Source organism: Bombus pyrosoma, linkage group LG1, assembly GCF_014825855.1.
Source record: "Bombus pyrosoma isolate SC7728 linkage group LG1, ASM1482585v1, whole genome shotgun sequence".
Classification (NCBI taxonomy): domain Eukaryota; kingdom Metazoa; phylum Arthropoda; class Insecta; order Hymenoptera; family Apidae; genus Bombus; species Bombus pyrosoma.
In genome coordinates this window covers 2,744,874-2,771,084 of record NC_057770.1, presented here as the reverse complement: position 1 = coordinate 2,771,084, position 26,211 = coordinate 2,744,874, and the positions used below count along the sequence as shown (strand labels likewise).

At 39.8% G+C, this 26,211-nt stretch overlaps 4 protein-coding genes across 8 annotated transcripts in view; 2 read left to right on the top strand and 2 right to left on the bottom strand.

Annotated features, from left to right (window-relative positions):
- LOC122571238 (heterogeneous nuclear ribonucleoprotein L) overlaps positions 1-12,352 on the bottom strand; it is a 156,077-nt gene extending 143,725 nt beyond the window's left edge. Inside the window, exon 1 of the mRNA XM_043734775.1 lies at positions 11,987-12,352. Within this exon, the coding sequence (XP_043590710.1) occupies positions 11,987-12,049 (63 nt within the window). The 5' untranslated portion in view covers positions 12,050-12,352. The remainder of the gene's footprint in view (positions 1-11,986) is intronic.
- LOC122571229 (daxx-like protein) overlaps positions 1-22,191 on the top strand; it is a 28,577-nt gene extending 6,386 nt beyond the window's left edge. Inside the window, exons 1-3 of one of the 2 annotated variants that reach the window (XM_043734737.1) lie at positions 14,507-14,591; positions 18,534-21,511; positions 21,768-22,191. In XM_043734737.1, coding sequence (XP_043590672.1) covers positions 14,586-14,591; positions 18,534-21,511; positions 21,768-21,933 — 3,150 coding nt within the window. In that variant the 5' untranslated portion in view covers positions 14,507-14,585 and the 3' untranslated portion in view covers positions 21,934-22,191. Of the gene's footprint in view, positions 1-14,506; positions 14,592-18,533; positions 21,512-21,767 lie in introns of those variants that run through there. The other variant, XM_043734726.1, reaches the window with a different exon arrangement.
- LOC122571233 (protein RRNAD1-like) lies at positions 12,488-14,768 on the bottom strand. Of its 2 annotated transcripts, XM_043734760.1 has the most exons (8): positions 14,621-14,768; positions 14,351-14,460; positions 14,157-14,268; positions 13,861-14,084; positions 13,497-13,799; positions 13,277-13,430; positions 13,102-13,211; positions 12,488-13,020 (listed from the first exon to the last, which is right to left on the bottom strand). In XM_043734760.1, exons 1-8 carry the CDS (start codon positions 14,738-14,740, stop codon positions 12,744-12,746), a joined length of 1,410 nt encoding a protein of 469 aa, XP_043590695.1. In that variant the 5' UTR covers positions 14,741-14,768; the 3' UTR covers positions 12,488-12,743. The 2 variants fall into 2 exon arrangements, with proteins under 2 accessions (XP_043590695.1, XP_043590686.1); XM_043734751.1 differs by having other exon boundaries at positions 13,861-14,268.
- Positions 22,192-22,800: 609 nt separating the features above from the next.
- On the top strand, positions 22,801-24,564 carry LOC122571240 (smad nuclear interacting protein 1). Of its 3 annotated transcripts, none has more exons than XM_043734790.1 (3): positions 22,801-22,938; positions 23,034-24,173; positions 24,263-24,564. In XM_043734790.1, the coding sequence occupies exons 2-3, from the start codon at positions 23,122-23,124 to the stop codon at positions 24,273-24,275; spliced, it is 1,065 nt and encodes a 354-aa protein (XP_043590725.1). In that variant the 5' UTR covers positions 22,801-22,938; positions 23,034-23,121; the 3' UTR covers positions 24,276-24,564. The 3 variants fall into 3 exon arrangements, with proteins under 3 accessions (XP_043590725.1, XP_043590738.1, XP_043590729.1); XM_043734803.1 differs by having other exon boundaries at positions 23,034-24,177; XM_043734794.1 differs by having other exon boundaries at positions 22,824-22,938; positions 23,039-24,173.
- Positions 24,565-26,211: the final 1,647 nt, after the last annotated feature.

Genomic DNA, 26,211 nt, shown 5'->3' with positions numbered 1-26,211 from the left:
ACGATGTGCTTAGCACGCTGATCTAATCGATCGCTATTAAACAAGTATATATAATAATGTAGTAAAAGCGGTGACGAGATGCTGTCACGTCAGAGTAGTGCGATTTAGTATATGCTATGTGCGACTGTCGAAGAAAATCGAGCATTCGCAGAACCACGAGGTTGTAGTCGATCATAGTCAAACAATTTTGGACGATGAAATATCGTAACGACACGAAACTGTCATAGCCTGTCATAGGAATAGATCGCACGATCTAGTATAGTACAGTTAACCACAAGTACAGTTAAGTCTAATCACCGCAGTAAGGCGATTCAGTCGATCCTAAATCATTGTCGACGTGGCAGAACCTTTTCGTTCCGACCAATTGAATGTGAACGCAATTATTAGAGCAGAACAATGCGCGCAGCCAACAGGCCGCGAGGGCAGCTTCGTTCCTGCGTTTGCGGCAAACATAAAACAACGAGTTGTTCGATATTAGAAGGAAATGTATTCGATGAACGACGTTTTCTTTGGTGAATTCGCTGGGTCTGTACGCGAAGAATTCCATCGCGCAAACATTAACGCGGAATTCTTTACACTCGCTCGCTGTGATTTTCAACGGCACCTTTCTGAAACGAGAAAAAGAAAAATCGTGCGGAATCGGAGGCTATTAAAACGCCCGTTTGCGAAGGAATTCGAATTTGATAGGAATGTTTCGCGGTCTAAAATGTTAGTTTGATGGCATACGAACTTCGCCACGTGATTTATATTTCGCTGAAACATTTTAGGACGAGGTGCCGTAGAAAAGTATAAAACACGTCGTAAACTGGACACGCAAGGTTTACGACCTTGAACCGACAATGCCTTTCATTGGCCGTAATTCGTCCGGCTGTATATAATAAGCTAACAACCGCTAAAGATATCATAAATCTAATTCAACACCGTCCTACTCTCGTCAGTTTGTAATATTTGCCAGTCGGGCTAGTTTGCTGGTCATCGACAGATTATCGATCCAAAGTAAAACTCGGATAAGCAAAGTCCTCCGGTTAATCATGACGAAAGTTGCGTAGGATTTTTACATCGCAAGTAATACCCATGACAGAATGAACTTTGAATGTTCCGCTATTGGCTTCGGGCGACAAACTTAAGACCAGAATTATACGGAGAAGAAGCGAAAACAGGCGAATAGCTGTTCGTTAGAGGGAACACATCATGTATGGAACACGTGGACAGACAATAGTGGAATCTTCCAATTCGTAATTGCCATTACGTTTGGAATTGATAAATAATATAAGAAACGTCTAAACAACGAAGCGAATAGCAAAATGATTGAAGAAACAACTTCATCTCCAAGGTTCAACCACCGTGCGATATTTACAGAGGGGAAATCAAACATCATATTTGTCAATTTTATAAGATATAGTCGACAGTGAAATGCCAAGGTACGAAGGCAAATATTTACACTACGAACCAAAGCAAAATATCGACGAAACAACATACATGGAAATGTACAGGAATTTCTACTATAATTCAATCTGTGTCACCAAACAGAAACGTCAACGGTACATCCGATTTTCGTATCAATCCGCGTATTTTCGTATCACGTTCGCCTACAGTCTGCAGCTTCGCGCAACAGACGATTGTTATATGACTATCGCATTTTCGCGGCTTGTATTCGTATTTCGTATTTGCATAGACAAATAGCAAGGAAAGTCATCCTGGAAAATCAGCAAAGCCGTATTATGCAGAAAACGGACTCTTCGTTGCTTCCGTTCCCAACCGACTGGGTCATTTTCAGCGGAACAATCCTTCCCTCTCTCTCTCTCTCTTCCTCTCCATCTCTCTCCGCTATAATTCTAAAGACGAGTCTCATCGCGAACGAGCAAAACTGCTAAAAATGAGAAAGAAGGGATGCATCGCGAGACCGCCAGCCTTTATCGACGAATATTCCACGCGTTCTAATTTCATTTTGCTCACCTTACTACTAACTCCTCGACGACCTTAATCTCGCTCAACTCGCCGCCGTGAAATTTCACGCGAGTTTGCACGGGACGCTCAAGGTGCACGCGCCTCGCGAGCATTCAACAGAGTCGGGTGTAAACAAGCGATAACGAGTTACTACCACGACAGAGTTCAAGATTTCCGCCGATAAAGCCTCTTTATTAAATAGAAAGCGACGCAGAACCACGCAAATTGGTTCGAGTGTGAGAGCGCTGCCATAAGGTTCGCTATCGATTTCGGGGCAACTTTATGTAAGCGGAAAATCAAACTACCATGAGAAACTTTACGCTGGAACCAGTAAACGAAGCGTAGAATTTGTATTAAACGAGATTGAAACGAAAGGTACACGGGAAAATACATAATTCCAGGATCTATTCATATATTTTACAAAAGTATCATTCAAACTTTCGAGGAAGAACGAGTCGCTGTGAATTTACAGATCTATGAAAAATCCGGAATTTGTCATGTTGATTCGTTTACCTTGATTATCGTCGTTGGTTTGTTCGATCAGCAGTATACTTACTGTTAAGTGTGTAAATTCTGTTCGAGATCAAATATCTCTATTACGATGTTCAAACGATTGATATTTTAAATGATGTCATGGAACGCAATTTACTGGAGCGGAATTTCACTTAATGCCCGTTTGTCTGAACTCCTATCGATTGAATCTGTCGATCTGAACGTGAACGTACATAAACAAAAAATGATAGGCAGTGAGGAAAATTAAACCAACGAGTAAAATTGGTAAACCGTTGTATAAATTGTTTATTTGCCAACGAGTTTAGCTACGTGTACGGTACTTGTAAATGCGATATATCAATCCTCGATACAATATAAAGGAAAACAGGTGTTAAGTAATACTTTGCATACGAGAATCTGCTATCGAAGGAAATTCAATTTTCCTTGGTCACGGGAGCCAATCTGCTGGAGGACTGTATTTCAGGTTCAGCCATACGTGTACACTGGAGAACGTCCATCAATAAACGAGCTTTAATACCGATTCTTAAGAAAGAATGCGATGCTTTCTGCTCGCGGTATAGAGCGAAGCTTTCATATGAAAGCACGATAATTGAAAAGCGCGAGAGGTTGGGGGAGAGGCCAGTATGTGCAAAAACATATTGAAAATCGACGTCTGTTTCCGAACAAAGAGAAACAAAAACGCTGGCCAACGAATTCTCGCGAAATGTGGTATGATCGTTTCTATCGAGCTTTCGTATATCGTGTATCGCGTATCGGCAACTTACCCAACAATATAGAAAGTAATTCACATACGAAAAACGGGCTTTTAGCGCGATTAAAAGTCTCCAAAATCTTCCGAATTTAACGACTCGACGAATCGATAAGGTAGGTTCTAAATCAGAGATAAAATATTTTATCACCGAAATATTGGCCAATGCCTGATTTTGGTTTAGAACGAAGACGAAACTGCTTCGTGGTCGAGTCGTGCTCGATGCTAATTGCAAACGCAATAGCACGTTCCTCGGCTTCGCGTAATTAGGATTCTCCGCGTCGCACGGTACTTAACAGTTGTCTATTAATTATACCGAATCGATATAGCTCCTCTATGGTCGCAATCAATGGCAGCTGATCGTCAGAAAATTGAACAATCGCAGCAACTTCGTTCCAATTATTCTTCGCGAAACAACTCCATCGATTTAATTAATCAAAATAACAGACGGTTAGCGAATGCTAATGGCTACGACTTATCCAATCCTCGAAATATCGCCGTGGAAAACGGAAGTTGATAACTTTCCGATAGAGGCTCGGTTATCTTGCAAAAGCTGACACGCTGCAACGGCGACGGAAGAGTAAGTTTTCACGGGGAAACCGTGAATTCCTTAGGGCGATTGATATTCTTCCTCTGTGTCACGGAGAGACCGACAAATTTGCCGCCTCGAGCAAATAATCACACGTCCCAGGACCGCGGATGGTCCAATAAATTTCCCCGACTACGACTACTTTAACTCGAACATCCTACTCAACGTATTCGCTGTCGGAAATCGCGAATGAATGATGTCTGGCCGTGTCTGCTTCTAACGTATCCATGGCTTACCTATGATTTTCTCGATGCGTTCGGGCAAATGTTCGGAATACTCGAGAAGAGCACAATAGCTCTTTCAATATGACATATGTACGTCAAAAAATGTATTCGATGCGACACAAAGGATTCTCAGCATAACAGGACAAAGAAAAAAGATTTATCGATATGGCATTATTAAAAAAGCTATAAATTTACCAGATATAGGATCGCCATTGAAATACATCTCATTTGATTTCGTCAAACGCGTCATCCTGACATTACGCAATAACATCTTTTGACAGCTCTGCTCCACAAAGAAATTTTACGCTAACGAGAACGATCTTTATTTCGGTACGGTTATTTCGGGAACTCGCGTGCAGAGGTAACGGATGAACGGGGGGAGGGCGCGGAGGAAAGATACGCGCACCTTCTTCTGGAAATTACGCTTTTCACGATTTTCAGTCCAGTTCTCTGGTGACACGATGGATATCGGACACGATGAATCGTCGAAACGCGATGGAATAATCTGAAAACGTAAACGTTTCGTCGGCTGCGTTTCACAGGCTGCGACCTTCTCTTGCCACAGAAAATTTGTATTAATATATTGTGTGCATTGTACGGAACATTTTGAGATTTTATTAACGCTATAACAAGAGACAAGTGTCGTACGTGTTATAAGGAGATACAATTGGTCATACTGGGAGAAGTGTCAACAAATATGAAAATAAATATAGAAATTGCGAGACGTTTACTGCAAACATATCGTTGAGTGTTATAACGCAAACATATAAAAGGAGACTGTTAGTTACACGTTAGATGTATAGCAAGGACGTGGCAGGTTTATGCCACGGTCAAGAACAATCGCTATTTTTGAAAAATAGAATTTTAGTGCTTCGGTGGCTGCCAAGCAGTCAGGTAGTACGTGACTCATTTTCAATACCTTGTATTTTTAGTTGCTTCGCGTCGCTTTTTCCATAGCTCAATAGTAAAGATGTTGTCATAAACCACGGAGTTTCTAAACAGTCATACGAGCGACGTCCAGCCTAACGATTCTCGCGTCAGAATTCGAACCCTGTGGAATATTCCACGAAGGTGTCCATTGTCCATACCAGCACTTCGCCTTCCAGCCTCGTACAGCACTCTGTTACCCTTCCAGATACAGAGATACAACGTGCTGGAGATACAACGAAGTCTAAAAAATCCTTAACAAGCGCGTTTTCGTCCAATTCTAAACGGATTTTTAGATTCCCATTACAACGCGAATTAAACTCTAATTTCTGTGATAAACTTTCACCACGCAACACAAACATATAGCGATATGCCTGCTAATATGCATCGATAGCGTCGATATACCGGTCTACACATTTCGACCTGGCATCGATAAATATCAAAGACAAAGGCATCAAAAGGAATCAATACGTCTTTGATACTTACGTGTGGAAATGTGCCGATACCTGTTTGATACGAAAATCTTGATACCGGTTTTACACCTACACGAAAATTCGATATCTGTTTGATACCTACACGAGAATATTGATATCCATTTGATACTTATACGAAAATATTTGTACATATATATATATAATAGCTGCTTGATGCTTGTACGACAATATCGGTTGCCATTTTGCAATTTAATCCTTCGCGAAAATATTATTTATTTATCGATAATACCAAGATAATGACGAAGCAGCAGTAGGAATCAATACCGTGAACTATATGATTAAATTATATAATACATAATACGTAGACAATTATAGAATAGTATTTTGTTGCTACTGCTATAACCATTGCGGTGACCGTTTACGACACGGTCGTTTGTCTACTACAATATTTACCAAAACAAGAACCGCCTGTTTATGATCTTTGTAGAAAAGGAGAAACGTCGGTGCGTGTGTATGTGCAATCGACCAAAAAAGCGTACGTACGGAACAACGTGTTAGCGTTTTGTCAACATCCGTCGAAGCCGTTTCAGAAGACATATACGTACGTTCAAATTGTGATTTTCATCCGCATCAAGCACAGTATTGTTTTGGTACTGATTGAAGAGAAATCAATATCGATAATTGATACAAAACACGTAAAATTCCGATACGTATCGAATATTTTGATATCAAATTGACTGAATATCAATGGTATCGTTATCGCTCAATCACTAAACACAAGTATAATACGGTTGAATGTGACACACAGTTTTTATATAACACAGTTTACGTTACAATCTACAAATTTCCAATCGCTCTAATCTAATTATTAATCCTCCCTACCGGGGAACAATATATGTATCCGTAAAAGGTTTCCTCGAGTGTTTAAATACCTCCGTGAGTTGCTATATATATATATAAATTAAAAAACAATTAAAAAACAACTCGCCAAACAAGCCTAACCCAAACAATTCGTAAAACAGTTCTAAAAGCATTTACCTTAAATGGAAGAATTTTGTGTCTGATCGTTGACAAAGAGATGGCACGATTGAATTAAAATATGACGATTTTACGAATAGAATTTTAATCGTGGAACGCGAGGCGCGCAAAAGCGCGAAATTAAATTTCATTGGCCGTAGGAACGCAATCATCGTACGCGCGTGAAAGTAATGTAATGACGAAAATTGCAACGCGACTCCGGGACAATGGTCTTTTCACCGTTATTACGACGTATCGGATGACGGTTTATTTTCGTGCTCTGTGTAATAATCATGATTGATGAAACAATGATATTATGATCGATGACAATTTATTGTGCATTCGATACTCTTATCCATCGGAGCCAGGTATTATTCCATTATATAATATTGAAAGCAATTTACGTCGATACACGAAGACATTACATTCCACGATTCCAGGCTAAGCTATGGATATGCTTCTAACGAAACGAGTAATTTCATCAAATGTCGTGCAACGATGCTATGGATGGCTATAGAAGAATATGTCACGAGGTACTACAAACAGATTGTCCTATTCCGATGATTCTTCGAGCACCACTCCACGCCATCCACTTGCAGAACGCGTGCTTTATTAGCAAAAGGTGTTCTATTACGTGCAACTTTGATTAAAGTATTAAAGTTCAAATAAAGACTTATTTCATGCTAAATTTCTAGTATGAAATCCAAACAACGCTATAATATATATATAGATAATTACGAGACTAATGATACGATACGTTCCAAAATAAATGACTTAAGAAAATCATTAGATTGTTATCATTTTTCTGGACATCGCCGAGATCATCGGGACATAGAATCGCATTGTAAATGGAATTAAATATCCCATTATGAAAATCATCATTAACCAATGCCTTACAAACTTGAGTATCTGTATTATAATCCGAATTATTATATATCGCAATCGTTGTTAAATGAAAAATTCGTCTCGAAAGGGTTAGAGTGGATGTAAATTCCATTTAGATAAAAGTCAACATTAATTTCGCTAAAACCACCATGTTTCTGGTAATCGTAAGAAATGTTCACTCCGAAATTCGATAATTCTAACCTTAAGAATATTGCTTCTAATTTTGATATCAATTTAAACTTATATTTTCACTATTCGGATATACGGTTGTCGTTTACATGACAAATACCGTGTAATTTCTTGTCACCTAATCGTCGACAAAACGACGAGGAATAAAGAAGATTGTGAAAGGTGGTCTCTCTAGATTTCTATGAGCTGGCCCGCGTGAAAAGCGTCGAAATGTCAAAAGAAAGTGACCCTTCAGGTGTTAAAATTTCATAGGAATCAGCCCACTGCAGCCACTTGCTGATCGTAAAGCGTCGTGTGTCCCTTGAACGACATCCATGAATTTCATTCACGATACAATTTTCAAGTATGTGCACTATACTGTCTGACAGGAAGTGAGTATCGATCTTCTTTTTTATCACGGACACATCATAGCCAAGCTGACAGAGTTACTTCGTCAGACATTCCAGTTACGGGAGCACGTGCACATTACCGAGCAAGGATACTAGTCAAGAGTCAAAGATATTTCGGTCGGTATGACACACCGAGATCCGAATGGACGGTGTCGCGAAGTTTGAGAGACGGTTTGACTTTGCGTTGGCAAAGTTCAAACGAACGGATTTTCGTTCCGTCGCGTCGTTGGCCGAAACGCATGCACTAAGATCTGGCCACTGCCTTTTGCTAAGAACAAACGTAGAAGTACACGTCGTGTCGTCTTCGAAGGATTATAATTAGCGATGGGACCGATAGACTGTTTTACGTTACTGGTGCGAGAAAATAATTCGCAAAAGTTGCATAAACGCCACGTCACTGGAAGATACGAATAAAGTAACTTGATTATCTTATCAGAGTAAACGAAACCGTAAAAAGAAGTAAAAGAATAACAGATACTAGACAAAAGTCCACTACAGAGATCAGAAATGTAAAGAAAAGATTCTATACTCTGAAGAAGATTTATATCATAATGCTATCGATATTTCGATATTTTCAAATCTTATTATTGCAAAAGATAGGAAGTGAAAGAAGAGACAACGATTTAAAAAGCCACTAACCGAATCCTTTGCGATTCTTCTCACAATCACAATGTAAAAATCCAAAATTCGATAATGTCAATTAACTGGAAACGGTTACGAGTGACAAGTTGCGCGAATGCAACATTCGTCCTTAATAGTTAGTAGCATAGTATATACCAGTACTGTTATTTTCCATAGAAATGACCGCGTATTACACAGTTACGTTCGTAGAAATGTCAAACGTGTGCCGCACATTGATTGACTCGAGTTGTTCGAGTTATTCGGCACAAAATAGCTCTTCGCGGATCAACATTGACGTTATCGATTTGGTGGAACTTCCGTCTCTAGCCGCCACTACCGACCATACTCTCGTTCCGCAAGAAAGGAACGTTCGGATGAATTTCACGAGGTTACGAGACGAGTAACGAGAGAAACGACGAAACGAATGATAGAACGTGATTAAGGATCGAGATAACGGTTCTTCAAACTGTTCTCCGCCAAACTTCCATTTCCATATAGCTGCGATTATCTGCGCTTTACAGGAGTGTTTGGGAATTTCAGAAGAAATATCAGAAACCACGATCAGGATAAATTCACGTAATCGAGAGAGACGCGAATTTTATCGCGTGCAAACGCGACACAGTGTCACTAGAGATATATGTACTTATAAGTTTGTTTTTTTATTCTCGTTGAATATTTCATAACGAAGAAACGTTAAAACTCTTTGATATTGAACATATCCGATCATCGAACGGTAAAGACAGTGATATATACTTTTTGTCCCCATTGCCTCGAAAATAGACGAGGAATTGAATCGAGCTGACCGACCACGAGTCTATAGAACAGAAACCGAGAAATCGAGTGGATCCGCATGCATTATGGAGTACGGTGCAAAGGATAGCAGGGCGCAAGCAAAGGTGGTTACATTGATATTCCAACTACGTGGATTTATTTCTGCTCGTGGGTAACTTAATCAACATTAACAATGAGAAAGTGTAGGCATTCTTTTCTCGTCAATCATACGGTCAGGGAGAGGTGATCGAGCAAAGGGAGGGAAAATTAAAACGTGAACCAATCCGAATAAGGAATTTAAAAGTTAAAAAACTTGGGCCGTGACTACGTAAATGGAAACGTTCCCGAAACAATTCGAGCGACTTTCGTGCGTCTTATTCGTGATCGTTACTCAACCACTGATCATGAAAATACGACACAGAAGAGAAACGCGTCGATACATATTTTAATGCTGACCTATAGGACTAGCCGCAAGAATTGTATGTTATCGTGAAGTCGCCACCACGTACCGTTGACCTTTCGTAGATCGATTTCTTACAAATAGAACGGAATTCTTTCTAAAGACGATCGTCATGTGGTACATCTAGCGTTTTAAAACAAATATACAGGTTATGTTTGAAGAAGAACGAGGAATTGAGCGACTCAGGTTATGCATCGTTACTACTCCTATTTCGAAACTCATATTGGAATTATTAAGAACTGCCAAGTTAATAATAGCACACAATAGTAGATATGAATAGTAGAATGAATTGAAAGAAATTCTGACGAAGGTAATGATAATGGTTACATTAAACGTGGCTTAAAATGGCTACATTTCTCACGTGAATATAACTGAGATATACAGGTGTATCTAACATAATTCTTTGAAATATAAGATATTGATCGGGAACAATGTAATAAATATTATATCGCGTAAAAAAACGAAGAAATTGCAGGTAATTTAAATACCGTAATACCAAAAGTCGTAATACAAAGTGAAACATCAGTTGATCCAGTAAAATAACGAATTAAATGATGAGACGATAGTTTATAAAAAAATAAAGATGTGAAAGTTCAATATCCCGATCAATGTATGCCGACGTACTCTGTGTGAAAATATGATTGACATACATGCATATGTAATACATTACGCCTACCGTTACATCATCTGTGGCATGTGTTCTCAGCAGTAGTGTTAGCAACCGTGGAATGAAGGTCACGAAGTAGTTGACGTGACAATGACCCATTCTGTTCGTTATGCTCAATTTTTGTTTTTCACCCGGTTTTTACAAATTATACTCGACAATGATAATGAGCGTAAATATTATCGCCTCAGAGAGATTAAAAAGATGTCTCAAAAATAAGCAATATTTGAGTATTGTTACAAGATAATGGATGGGACATATTCGATGACTAGTTAAGGACAATTGAACGAATACAAAATGAGTAACGATAACGCGTGATATGGTATTTTTATTCATGAATGCACGTGTACTTTATTTTCAACGCTGCTCGTAGTCAGTGTTACAGCCATATTCCAATTCATTATTTATCCAACTGAATTGCAAATATGATCCCTGCTATCGCGATTTATTATTGTTGCTTTTCGGTATATCGTGTAGGTACAGATAAACGAATATAGCCACTCTAAAAACATTTCTCAAGCCAAGACAATAAAAATACATCTTTATTGGAATAAAAAAATAATTGGAATATTCTAAACTACTTAACGAAGCACGTGTAAATACGTATACGTAATACGTATTTCGAATACAAAGAAAAATGATTTCAGCTGGCTCTACGTATTTATAATATATAATCCTATAAGTAATACGAAGAAGGCAATCAATCATATTTTATAATGATAAAAAAACAAATAAATACTTTTTAATAATCGCCGATCCGTATGAGTATCAATGTATTTTCTCGTACCTTCGATACCCTCGCCGGATACATTCGGTTAATATAACGTTAACGGAATGACCAGGGATCGATTTCCGGACGAAAACGTCGTTCCAAAGAAACGGTATGATAATGCATAGGGAGCCGTCGGCCGAAGACTCCTAAGACCACAACACGTTCAAGCACAGTGCTGCTATTATCTGGTCTGTTTGTCCGAATATCTCATAGGTCACGGTATAAAGACGAAACTGCCCTTCGAGATAATCGCAGACGGCGAGCATCGCGACAACGCCTCGTCTCGCGGTGATAACGCGATGGAAATTATCGACCCCGGTTCACCGACGGGGGTTTGTTTTGAACGTGCATCCTCGCGCACCAGCCGTCGCCAATAACGACGATAGAACAGGGCAAGCCTTTCCACGACGGTGGCGACGGCGTCGTCAACCGAATTCCCGGAAACGATTATTACAGAAAGCACACGTACGAGATAACAGGTTGCTGCCGAAACACGAGCCACGTATCAGGCAAACGTGCGTTTCGTATTATACACGACACGAGCACGACACGAGACAATCTTCTTCGAGAGCGCGCGCATCGCCCATTGTTTCGACGCGGTGGCGGTGATATGGGTAAAAGCGACCGGATAAATGGCGACTTTCCCCCCACCGCTGTGTCGCGACCGCCTCACGGGTTGTAAATCTCACGCGACACGCTGAAACGCACGCGTTCACCGTACCAGTATACCAAACGTTCAAATAACGAATAAAATCCGTCTAAGGCACAGAAACTGATTGACAAATTTCGCCGACGAAATACCTCCGACCGAATCTAATATATAAACTTGTACTCACCCTGTGACCAGATTCCTCGAGTCGCTGCCTCTTGGAGTGTGGTCCGTCTCCGTTAAACGCCATCCTAGGGTTCGACACCGGACAATTTAGTTTTAAAAGCGGGGCACTCAGTGCTACGACGACACGTCCGTGTGTATACCGCGCGGCTCTCTACCGTGTCGACGATCTCGTGCGCGGGCGGGGGAGGGGGGAGGAAGGAGAAAATAATCGGTAGGACACGACGCGAACGCGACGAGAACAGACAAACGCGCGAGAGCGGCTTAAGGGAAACTGGATCGCGATGTTGCTGGAGAGGAACGTCTCTGCCCCTAACGAAGTAGCCGGCCACCGCAGCGCTACCTACCGACGCCACTATTCGAATACTGACGGTATGATCTTTAAGGTGGAATCGCGCGCACGCGCGTCTATCCGCTGCCCCACTCTCCCATTGGTCGGCCTATCGTTGCTCGCGTCGTATATTCGAACAATAAAATTACCATTAAATAACAAGTCAAAAGAACATTTGCAAAGAATATTGCAGTTTTTATAATGTGGTTTTCTTAAAAGTCGTTATTATCGAAGAACAGAAAATTGAAATAGTACATTATTCATCGACGATTATAATTCAGTGATATTGTCCAATCAAAGGCACATCGTAATCTGGAGCAACTTTGATTCGTGGACGCGGGAAATGCAACAGTGTGAACACTTACAGCGATTGAAGAAGGAAAAATTCAAGGTAGGATTTATCGGCAAATAATTCGAAATTGTAAACGGACTAGTTATTTTTCCTAGACATTAATACTAAATTTCGAGGTGACAGTCTACTATCGAACACCGGTTTTAATGTTGGTGTCAAACGTTTTTCGGACAGAAATAGAAATCTGTCATACAGCACTATGGTTTCCACTAATGGCGCCAACATCATTCGAAGCGATCCAAATATTATAACTTGTTCCCACCGATTTAACAGATTATTTATCTCTAAATTATTAATATCAGATTCTTGCGGCTGCAAATAAGCGTCAAAATTTGCAGTAGCTACACTACAATACCTGAAATAAACATATTTTCATATATTTGTGCATTCGTTGCTGCTTATTTAATTTTCAATTATGAAATGTTAGTAACTTAACTGTTCAAATGTCATTCCTTTCGATACTTTAACATTTCTGAATTGACTATGACGTAATTTTTCATTTTTTTTTACTAAAATAGTTTCTAAAGCTGCTCTATAAGTGTGCACCTGAAACAAATAATTCAGTTAATAATACTTATTCAAATATGTACACGTTTACCAATCCACTTAACTATTAAATCTTCGTAATTTCCATTCTTTAATTTGTCACAATATTTTTCAATAGCGTGGCAAGCTACTTCTAACGCTGTATAAGTTAACAAATGATTTTTATGTGCTAACAGGTACTGGCTAAGTGGATAACCCTTTAATTCTCTTGTCTCTGATCTAGAAAATCAATTAATTATAGTACATAATATTAAAGAAAAAGGTCTTATAAGAAAATATACAAACTGTATCGTTAGTTTCATATAACAACATCCTACGATACAAATAAATTTGGCTTCACTTCTAGATGAGTAAAACTTCAATAATATAGGAGCTAGATCACCACAAGGATGAAGTCCTATAAGACCAAATTCAGTTTCTGTTTCGCTTAAATCAAATTCATTCTGAAACAATTCTTTCAATCGATTAACTAACTCTGATTCTACTAAACTCGAAGATTCTAATTTAGCTGTAAAATGTTGAGGACACTTTTGATGGAAATTAGGTATGTGTTTTCTTATAGATGTCAATAATTCTTGATCCCATTTCCTGCAACAAAACTATTATTAGCATCGACTATAATGATATTGTACCATAGCAATTTTTATACCTAGCTTGTTGCAATAGTATACAATCTTGTTCGATGCAAGTAACGTTTAATCCATATTGGAACGCTAGGATACGAGCCAAATGACCCATTCCAGATCCAATATCAATGATACATTTACAGCTAGCTTCGTAGGCACAGCCTGCGCATACTTCAGCTATTTCGTGTATCTCGTATCTCTTTTTCTTCTTTATATGTTTTGAAAACAGGTTACTAAATTTCTGATCCTGGGAATATAACTTGTCAAATGTATCGTTTCTGCTAGTTTTACAAATTTTGTTATTATTATTTGTTATTACTTTATTGAATTCACAAGTTAAAGTACTTTTTGGATCTTCGTGATCTCTATTTACTTGCAAAATATTAGCCACTTGACGAAGTGCAAGCAATGTTAAGGGCCATACACGTGTGCTGTAATACAATTAAAAAGATTGTAGAATAATATGTAAAACAACAGGTAATCAGGTTCGAACAGTATAATATCGGTACTCACCACGAGATGTCTCCCGATAACCATTTACCGAATTCTCGAGGAGGAGTATCTTGTAATGCAAACCTCCAACTTCCCGGTAATTTGTCCCATAACTCGTCTTGGAAAAAATCCTGTATTAAAAAAAAGTAGCAGAATCATTAAAGCCCTACGACTCGACGAAGATAACGACACGCGTTTGGAAACACACGTCTGTAGCTATATCGAATTAACCCGAACAAATACGACACTATAGAAGATGCTGGTACGAGATAAATTTCTAATGTTACATACCACGACATAAGAGTTCAATAGCCAACCGTATACATCTAAAACGCAAAATATTTGGTCAATCGTGACACGAATTCTGGTACACACTTTACATGTGCACCGAATGTCAGTAGGTGCGGCCATCGTTGCAATGAAATAGCCGCGTAAATTTGACTGATCGTTCCACGTGGTTCTAATTCTGTCAAAAAATTATCATTTCTAGGAATCATTTATTAATACTAAAATTTATCTCTAAATAATTGACTCTCGATAAGTAACTTTTATCGATTAGTAATTATTAGCAATCTATATGTGTACATGTACACGTAAAATCAATGTGTTACATCTTATTTTCATATCTGTCATTAGATAAGTCTTTCAATTTTAAATTATTTGTAATATCCCACGCTATACGAGATTTTAAAATGTACCCTTTACGATGGAAATAGAAAGCGCAGTGAATATAACACCGGTCACAAATACTTTTTGTTTATACCGTATATGCTGTCTAATTATATAACACAGTTATGAGAATATGCATACATAGGTGCGAATGATACAGCTAATACAAGAAACTTCGCTGAAAGGAAAGTCAACGATAATAAGAAAAATATCGAACTGGCTGCCGCAAAAAGAGCGAAGTAATCGATTTAGATGTTTTGCTCCTAGCCATGATATATCGAGCGAACGATACCAGGAAACGATCAACTAGATCGAAAGTAATTTTCTCACGGAGACGCGTAAAATTTTAATATATCAGCCAAGGTCTTATGAAACGGCGAACCGTCTTCCGCCGCTTCAATACGAAAGGCAAAGGAAATGAGAACCGTTTGTTTGCTTTATTTATTAATTAAAAGATCGGACGCTATTCTTGCCATGTCCCACTTTACGGCACTTTCACTCTTCAACAGTTACGTTATTGCTCATGAGCGCAGTGCTCTCCGAGAACTACATATATACCCACAGACTGTACGGCCGTAGATCGAGAACCATATCATCTGCCACTCTATATCTCTGGACTTTCATGAGAACCCAGCAGCTACGGCTCGTGCAATTCACTTCTAAATGTTGTTTCACAAACTACTGTTGCAATTATTGCTAAACGCCATAATAAACCCGTCCCCTTACGCTTGCCTTATTTATCCATCCTCAATCGTTTTCAGACAATTAACTTTGAACGATTCTGCACGGTTTTCCTCTCACGCGTGAATTTTACGAAACCAGCAATCGTATCGTTTTACGTTATTCCCTTGATAAAATATTCTGTAATATAAAAGTCTTTTGTCTATATGAATAAATAGTCTTACTTACAAAAGATATGCCTTTACACAGTTAGAAATCACTGACCATTCGATTCTTTGCTCATCGTGTTCGAATCTCTCGGTCGTTGTTTGGACCTCTTACGCCAACGTAAGTGAAAGTTTTCAAGTAGGACGAGCGAGACGTCGAATCTCGACGGTGCGTGGATATTCGTTAAATACTCATCTTTGTTGCTGCATGCTGGTCCACTGAAATCGTTAAATGTCAATGTACCCTGACAGTACCTGTTGTCTAATTTCCAAATCGATTTGCACACTTTCGAGCCTCGGGAGAAAACGAAATTCTGTTACATCCTTGAGTCATTAAAGTTCAGAGGTGAAGACGAGGTTATAGGGAATCAATCTAAACGAATCTATCTCAGATCAGATGAATCAGCCTGGAATGCGCGTTACGCAAGTATGAGAATTTTGCATCATCAGAGCTTTTGCAACTAAGGGTTTTACCAGGTCATCCTCATTTAACTGGTATTCTAGATTTCTGCCTTTCACAGCAAACTGAGCGCAATTTACGGAAAAAGAGTGCACGCGATCTTTTCACGTGGGATAGACTTGTTGGAAAATCTCGGACTATCTCTATTACGGAAAGGAAAACTACGTAATCGTAGCAAGACTAAAAACAAAACAGGTAGGAATGAAACGCAACGAAAAATGTATACAGCAATTACATGAGTTTTAAAGTTTCGATTCATTAAGCGACGTAATTACGTAATTCTTAGTGCCTAGGTTTGGAAAACTCGCAACTGAATATAAAATTACAATATCATTAAAGAACAGAGCGAAATGATGTCAAAATAACAACGAATCATCATCGTTACGATACAGTAGAATTAAGAAATTATCAAGTCAAAGAAAGGCTGTTGGTACATGGTAAAAGTGATCGCTAGAATTTGCTTATCGCCGTGAAAGAGAGGTCATTAGACAGACGCAGGAAATGATTTGTTCGTAAGAAATCGTTCGCTCGGAACCGCTTTAAACTTTTAGCGAAAGTAATGATAAGTGTATGTAAACGTGAGTGTGCGTGTAAGTTGCCATGCTCCGGAGGCGGTAGTCTTTCACCAAATAATTCGGTGTGCACCATGCCAGTAGCGGACACGGCCTTCTCCTAGAGGAAAGGAAGGTTTCGGTTTCGATAGGCCTTGGAGGTCGACGGAAAAGTAACGCTCGTTTAATATAATCATCTTCCTTTCCTTTCGATCGCCAGACGGATTTAAAGAAAGTCGACAACGGCTTCGCCCGCTTCTCCCTTCTCCGTCGTTGTCTCCTCTTGCTGGAACCTTCCTTTTTTTTTCTTTTCTTTTTTTCGTCTTGAACCGCGTCTGTATGTCCTACACGCGAAAGGTTGAAACGTTGCTTTACACTAGCCACGCAAAGTGTATGTAGCCACCAGAGTCAGAGAAAGGTGCCCCACCGTATTCGATATTAGAGAGGAGCTTCATGAAGCGTTCCGTGGTGGTGGCATCAGGTAGGGAGAAACAAGCCTCTGGGCCCAATCTGTCCTCAGTTCCCGTACGAAGCTCCATCCAATATCTTTCAGTACATGCCCGGTCCTACGGATATCATGTTGCCTATCGCGAGTTAGCCGCTCTTCATTAAAGTCAAACACGTGAAACCGGTGAAGTGTGACACGACCATCCAGAAAAAAAGAAGCCGAACGAATAACTGATTTGGACACACCATGCGCTTCCTTAAGCTGGTAATTATATAAAAGATCGTGCCTCCTCGAGAATATTCCCGGGAACCGGTGAAACTCTCCGCCGAGAGTGTTGTATTAATAGGCTAAATAGGTGATTTCAGAGAACGCGCCCGCTTGTACTTTCATCGTAATAACCATGTCTCATTTCTTACTTACGGGAAACGTTCGACGCGGTTCTATCATTTGTAATCAGCCAGCGTATCGCCTTTGGCTACTTAGCAAGGGAAAGTATTGTATATCGGATTAGCGACGCGTCTATGTATGCTCAATTAATAGCTCGTAACGTATTTTTCTTTTTTCTTCTTTTCGCTAATCTATGAATTTCAAATTCTACGAAAAAGTTCTAACGAGGTACGTGTTCTAACGAGCTCGCACTATGCCGTTCAATTTGCTCGGCGCTTAGCATGAAAACCATGTAAATGAATTCATTTCGTCCGCGTGCGTCGAGTACGAGTTTTCTTTTTGTTCGAAGAATATTAAGAAGTCGCCGCGCTTTAGGAGAGTCACCGAATTCTCCGGGTGAAACGCGCACGCCATTGAATCTAAAACCTAAATTTTCTCTCCTTCTTTCTCTCTATGGCCATGTAAAGCAAGCGACAAGAATTTCTGTTCTATTCGCGCAATTTAAACTCGAGAAACATCCTATATCCGATACGTGCTGTAACTCGGTCTCGCCATATCGGGAACACGATCGCGGCTGGGAATCGCTTATCAGGGTAGCAGTAACTGTCCATTCGGCGACGCTAGAATACCAATCGATTGGCCTTTTAAGGCCTTACAGGATGTTTCTTCTTGTTTATTAATCGGGTCACTCGGTTACCCACGCGCGATCAATGTTTCCACAAATGCGTTCTGCCTGTGTACGCAGATACATGCCATTTGGTTCCTCTTGTTTCCATGTTCCGATAGAGATTCGCATTTCCAGATTGTCACGATAATAGCGCTCTTCGTCGTTGCGACCTTTGCCAAAGATGAGTCCTCGAAAAGCCGCGATAAGAGGCAACAGGTTGCATTCTATCCGAGAAGAGGAGCCAGACCGCCACCCTATGCCGTCCAAATGGAACCAATCGTTCAATATTCTCAGAGAGATCCGCTCTACAATCCTTTGGCAAGCTCCAAGAGCGACGATCTTTACGAAGAGGGTCCGTTGAATTATTATCCGACGGAACCGGAGCCGATCATCGAAATTATCATCAAGGAATCCAACGAAACGTTGCCGACACCGGTACCCCCACCACCTCCTCCACCACCAAGACCTACGAAAGAGCCTATACAAGTGTTTTATGTGAAATACGAGAAAAAGAAAGGTTACGGGGATAAGTCTCGAGTCGTCTACGATCCACCCGTGCCTGCGCTAACACCTGTCGAGGAACACGAAGAGATCAAACCAGATAACCCAGCACCTTACCCGGAAGAACCTGTTCACACGGCGACACCGGCACCGTCAGAACCTTCTACGACTTTGAGAGCTATCATTCGACCCGACAGTGAAGTGTACCATTCTGGTTCTAGCGGTATTCGCGTCACCTTCGGCACCGATAAAGTACCTCCGAACAATCATCATAAGCGTAGCGACTTGGAAGCGCCGCCGACCCAGCAACAGGCCAAGCCAACTTCTACTCCTCCAGGATCTCCTAAACGACAACATGGTCCGTATCAACCGATTCAACCGGTCCATCAGAGAGTTCCACCGCCATTTCCACAGCAGAGAATCGCCAACTCTTTTCCACAACAGCAGGCACTCCATCAACCTCTCCAACAGCAACCGCCTCCTAATTTCTTGCAGCAACAGCCGTCCTTCTCGTCTCCGCCGCAAGCGAGGAGTCCGTTGCAAAGACCTCAACGATTGCCTATAACGATTCAAGGTCTGCCAGATGTACAACAACGAGCGCCGTTCAATACTTTCGGTACATCTCATCGCGTCAATATTAACCACCCACAGCAACCAGGGTTCCCACCTACGTTGTCGGTTTCCCATCAAAACGTACAGGTACAAAATCAACCTTTGCCACCGAACCAGGGCAGTCCCTTCAACGTGGAACAACAGCCGCAGCAGCCACCTTTGTCCTCGTATAAGCAACAAGAATTAGAGAAACAAAGGTATCACGAGCAACGTCGTCAACAGGAATTGCTAAAGCAGCGCGAACATCAGAGACAGCACGAGCAACAAAGACTTCAGGAGCATCAACGATTCTTGGAGCAACAGAGGATACTGGATCAGCAGAGACAGCACGAACAACAGAGACAACAGGATCATCAAAGATTGCAGGAGCAACAGAGAATACAGGAGCAGCAGAGGATACAGGAACAACAGAGGATACAGGAACAACAGAGGATACAGGAACAGCAGAGGATACAGGAGCAACAGAGATTGCAAGACCAACAGAGATTGCAGGAACAGCAAAGATTACAGGAGCAACAAAGACTGCAGGAACAACGCAGAAGGAAACAAGAACAAGAACAGAAATTGTTACAGGAGCAACAGTATCGTTCGCAATTGAAATATAATCAAGCGCAACCGGTGCACAATATACCGCAAGTACCAATTTTGCCTCAAATTCAAAAACCAGGAGGGGAAATTTTCAAAGCTGTTCCGAAGCTCGAGCAACACTATGCAATTCGAGAAAATCCACTTCATCCTGGCCCTTTCCCACCTAATCCGGTAATCCAGCCAACTGGATTTCCAGACACGCCACAGAATCAATACGTTTCCGCTCAACCGCCGAGTTCGTCGCCAGACATCTTAAGAAATCCACCGAGCGAATTTATAAGCGATCAACAACAGCATCTGAATACGAAACAGCAAATTATTCAAAGTCAGCAACAAGGATTTTTCTCTCAAAATCTTCAACAACCACAACAGCAACAAAGATTCCCAGCGTCTCCACAACGATCTTCGATCTGGGGACGTCCATCGTTTGCCGGAAACAGCGCGAGTCCTTCGCAAAAGATTTACGCGACTCCAGTCAGTCCCTCTGAAGAATTCAATTCGATCTCAACCATCAGACCGTTCATTCCAAGTACAACTACTACTACCACGACGACTACAACGACGACTACCACCGAAGCTCCAACGACAACAACAACTTTCTCTCCAAAGAAAGAGGCTAAAATTAGGGAAAATATCGCGAATCTTCCGGACGAGGTACCGGATGATATCAGGGAACAGCTGCTGAGTTCCGGTATTTTGGGTAATGCCGACATACAAATACTGGATTACGACAAGGTCGGCGACATACCGATAGAGAAACTACCGCCGGAGGCTCTGGCGAATTTCTACGGTGCCGGAGGCGGTTCCGCGGTAGCTGCCAGCGAACCGGTCCCGTCGATCGTCAAGAAACCCCAAACGGCAGAGAGCGCTTCCTCCTCGACCTCCTCTTCTTCCTCCACTTCCTCGCCAGTTTCGGCGAAGAAGGCGGCTACCGATAGCTCGACTAAGTTCGAGCAGGCTACCTTGCGGCCAGGTGGAGTGGAGATGAAAGTAGTACGCTTCGATCCAAATACGGAGCAAGGCCAGGCGCTAGCGGATCAACACATACGCGATGATGCTACCAGGTTGAATCCCGTAACCGTAGGAGAGAAAGACGAGTCCCAATATAATCGTTATCTACCGCTCAAAGTGAGTGGTGCTTCCTTCCCTATTCCGGACGTGCCGCAACTTAATGGTCGGAAGATCTCTAGCGTAGTTGTATTGGCACCAGTCGACTATAACTTTCATGAGGAAAAAGAGATTGAATCGAGGCAAGGCAGAAGGGTCAGCGATGTGCAAGCGGTCAAGTTTCTCGCCGGCGATACTCTGAAACAACTGGTGAAAAAACCAACGGCGGAGAACTACAAGAAGTGGTTGGAGCAGGAAAGCCGAACGGAGCCGCAGAAACAGTCGGTGGTTCTATTGGTAACCATGTAAGTGATAGACACGAGTTCCATGCCATAACTAATCACGCTTACCTATACTCGTTTGCTTTTGTTAACTCGACCATTAGCTTTAAACGACATATACAATTATTCTTTAACGAGCCATATTCTGCGTCATCCATCGTCATCTTCCATGAACGTTCCATTCGATCCGCTTCCGCGAACATCTCTCCCAGCAATAACGATCAAAATCGCCGGGCTTCACTTTCCTTCGGCTTTCAAATAATCATCGATGCTATTGCAGGCCAGAAGGCGCGGATCAAGGCGAGAAAGAAATCTTCATGTATGATGTGACCTCGCAAACTGTGAGCAAACTGGCCGGAGATCTGTCCACAGCGTTTGTAGATGCTGCTGAAAGTAACTCCGACAATACCGACTCTTTCACCGATTCAACTCTTTCATCGTTTTAAGTGCTCCACGAGAATGAATACTATGGCACACCATAGTAGAAATTTAAGCAATAAATGGGAAAAGAAAGAAGGTTTAGCGTGCCAAGTCCGAAAATAACACACAAACCCTTCTCTGTCATCTCACGTATCTTAAAATTACAACGAAACCGGAACAAGGTTTAAAAAAGGTAAAGGACATAAAAATACAAGTATCCTTGTAGATATTTTAATTATGTACTATTATGTATATACTGATTTTATACTTTTTTTATACAAAATAAACGCAATATTTTTTTTACATGTAAATCATCCACTACCTTATAAAGAAACTCTTCTAATCGGATATCGTAAGTTCGAACATGCGCCGTGCTAATTCAAATTTTGTCGTAACCCACAGCGATAATTACAAAGTTATTGTTAACTCGATTCAGTTCAAATTAATTAATACGTTTAAAAGTTAGTTACAACTTCAATTAGATCGCCCATGTATACAATTTCATTTCATCGTTGTTAACAAAGTTAAGACATCCACCACTCCAAATCTAATTTACGCGAAGATATAATTAATTGCATCTTTTATAATGATGCCAACAAATGCTTTAATAATTATAATTTATCATATTTTTGCAATAGACATAAAGTAATATTGCAACTACTACCATTAGGAGTGAAAGAAAAAAGATATTAGCACCGTTACAGTCATTTAAACCCAACAATCTAAGTACATCTATAATAATATATTACGTAAATTTTTGATAATATGATTATAGAATCTTCTACGATAAAAATATTTATGTAAGTGCATTATGACATATTATATCTTCGTCTTTATAAAACTATGTGCAACTAGCGTATAACCGTATATGCACACAAACATATATATATATATATGTATGTATGTATGTTTCATTATTTGAAGTTTCGTACGCATGGTGGCAGTGTGTATAGTGCAATTAAACGAATGGTTGGTGTTTTTAGTAAAAAAAAAGTAGAATTTAGAACACATTTAGATATCAACTGAAAAACGTAAGCATAAAATATAATTTTCTATATGTGTATATTAATATATTAATGTGTGTATTAAAACTCACAGTGTTTATAACAGGCTGTTTTGTTACTAGCATAGGTTATCTTGTCCTCGCATCGTTTCGTATCAAGATGTTAGAAGACTGACTTCGTTGAAGAAATTATATCGACGAAAGTATAAAAATGTCTAGCAGTAGTTCTGAAAGTAGTGACGATAGCCATCACGAAAAGTCACGGAAAAGACGTAAACACAGACACCCTAACCAAGACAGACGATCCAGCAAAAAGGAATCGAGCAGCAAGAATAAAAGTTACAGAGACAAGAGAGAAGGTAGGGACGTTCACAAATTTAGCAGAAACGTAAGAAGAGAAAATAATGATGTGCATTATGATAGATCGCAAGGCGAACGGGATAGGTTATATAGGGATAGCCGACATGATCACCTGAGGAGAGAAGAGGATAGACAATATGATAGAAGAAGATATGAGAGATCTCCTCCAAGAAGAGAAGAATCTCGTCCACGATACAGGGACTATGAAGAAAAAACAAGGAGACAGAGAGGCCCTATTGAATATAATAAGAAACATGACAATGTCAACAAAGAAACAAGGAATAATTTGGAAGAAGTAAAAGTAAGAAACGAACCATCGCCAGAATGGGGCAAACCTACTGTTAAAGCGGAAGCTAAGCCAAAGCTGGAAGAAAAGGATAAGCCAAATTTTGAATTATCTGGAAAACTGACAGAAGATACAAACACTGTAAATGGTGTGGTCATTAAATATGCTGAACCATCAGATGCAAGGAAACCTAAACGCAGATGGAGGTTATATCCTTTCAAAGGAGAAAAAGCATTGCCTACTTTGTATATCCACAGACAATCAGCCTATTTAATGGGCAGAGATCGCAAAGTCGCTGATATTCCCTTAGATCATCCTTCGTGCTCTAAACAGCATGCGGTTTTACAATATCGTTTAGTATCTTTTCAAAAGGAAGGTGGAGGTGAAGGAAGAAGAATTCGCCCTTATCTTATAGACCTAGAGTCTGCAAATGGTACATTTGTAAATAATGTAAAATTAGAACCGAGAAGATACCATGAACTATTAAAAAGGGATGTAATCCGTTTTGGATTCAGCTCTAGAGAATATGTTTTATTACATGAACATAGTAAAGATGATTCATTTGATGATGATGTTCCCTCAACTACTACAAGTATACCTACTCTTACTACTACTGCGTAGGTAATACTGCATTTCATGCTATGTAGTATTTCTTAAATATTTTATTTTTTTGCAGAAATCTATTTACTTGTATATTCTATTTCAGGTTCTACTTGTAAAATATTTAAGAAGCAACTTTTAACATACATTGACAGTATGTAATGTTACCTACTAGGACAAGTTGTAAAATTAGTTTATAATTATCTTTAAATTGAGTTATAAGAAAGATTAAAAAATTCAGTTCTTCTGGAGCATTTACGACAGTGCAATATTTATTTTAATAAAATTTTTAGCTCTTAACAGAAAAAATTGTTAGTGTACAAGTTTAACATTTCATGTAATCAGGAATTTAAATTGATTGTAATAAATCAATCTTGAAATACACACATATTATAATTTATTCATTTATATCAAACGCTTTATTCTTCCAAACTTATTAGACAATAAATTTTATATGTTATATACGATTCTATAACAGCATTTGCATATGAAAACAAACATCTAAAAAATCATATAATATACATACATACGTATAGTTTGTCCAATGTGACGAGGTAGTAAATGTAAACGAAATGTGCTTACTGCAGCAGCCAATGGTTGCAGCTACAATAATTAAATTTTGTATATATTTACTGTCTCCTAGCTTCCTTTGAAGCATCAGAAGCGCGGATTTCAGAGCGTTCGATCCGAGTTTCGCCCCGTTTGACATAAAACGCATGGGCTTCTGGACCAATCGTGATTCCCATAACGTTCACTGTTTTTAAAATGGGCATAAAAGCTGCTAAATTAAAAAGATTACGGGTATAACAGCTGTTATTATTTGTTATTACTGATTTTGTTTGACTAACATATTTTGTCGGGCGGTCAAAATTACCGCTCACGGTAGACAAGGCAGAGTACAAATTTTTCTCAAAAAATAAAAGAACAGACTAAAATTAAATACGAAAATGGTTTATTAAAAAAATTATTTAGCATGTAAAACTTTAAAGCATTCTATACATAGCTGAGGTTGGTCGGGACAATATGATCAATAAGTTGTTGTTTTCTTCAAATTCTTTTGTGCCTTTGTTCGGTACATTCGACGTCTTTTATTTACATAACATAGTTTGCATGCGCGTCTAATGCTTCTTCCGGAATCATAAGCCTCGTAAAAGCTTTCTTTTTCACTGCTATCTGACTTACTAAGAAATAAGTTTTCAATTTTTTTTTTTTGACATTGTAACGAATTGGGGCAGAGATTTTAAGTTATACCGTTCGTTGCTTGGCCAAGATTCAAACTGATTTTGTAGAAAGTGGAGAAATGAGAAACAAATGCGAAGGAATGGAAACAAAAGAAACGAGAGGTAAGACCACCAGATGATCGACTCGCATTATAAAAATATCGATGGGAGCACCGAGCAGAGAACGCTTGGTTCCGCTGCATGCGTGGCCTGACGGAGATTTTTCTAAAAACAGATGTGGCAGTCAACGTGTTAAAGAAAGATTTTAATGGACAAAGGGTAGTCGAGTAAATAATTGGAATTTTGAAAAATCCCTGTGAACACATACTCTTGAATGTCTAAACTTTGGAAATATAAAAAAAAAATCTTTCGATATTTTTAAATTTCTAGACAGCAATACCCCCTTAATTTACTGAAAAAGTTATTGCGTTATAATTAGTGTCGTTCAAGATCTGTTCGGCATTTTGGGTGGCCATCTGTTTGTGGCTCGGACATGTTCTAACCTGTCTGGGCAATCCCGGATTTACAAAGTTCCGGGACGGGTGGTGGGGGGAGCATAATGGCCGCTACTCAACGGCTGGTGGGGAGAAGCAGGCACATACTGGCACAGTCTCTAACAAACCATCGTACCGTGCGGGTGCTGTGTTTCGTTTTGAACAAGTACAAGTGCTAAATAACGCTAACACTCCATTGAGGTTAAGTTAAACTATTAAACCTCCTCCATCTTGAGTGTTAAATCATACAAAGGACGCGACATCGACCGATCGGTTTGATTTAACCAGTTACTACTTAATCGGTAATTCGCAACAAGATCTTTACTATGAGTAGAAATAAT

Bases quoted from the DNA above. Each gene is read 5' to 3' on its own strand.
- LOC122571233 (XM_043734751.1), bottom strand. From the start codon at position 14,740: ATGGCCGCACCTACTGACATTCGGTGCACATGTAAAGTGTGTACCAGA. The intron at 13,431-13,496 runs GTTTGTATATTT...TTGATTTTCTAG, and splicing joins TATATGAAACTAACGATACA to ATCAGAGACAAGAGAATTAA. The intron at 13,021-13,101 runs GTTAAGTTACTA...TGTTTATTTCAG, and splicing joins AAAGGAATGACATTTGAACA to GTATTGTAGTGTAGCTACTG.
- LOC122571240 (XM_043734790.1), top strand. From the start codon at position 23,122: ATGTCTAGCAGTAGTTCTGAAAGTAGTGACGATAGCCATCACGAAAAG.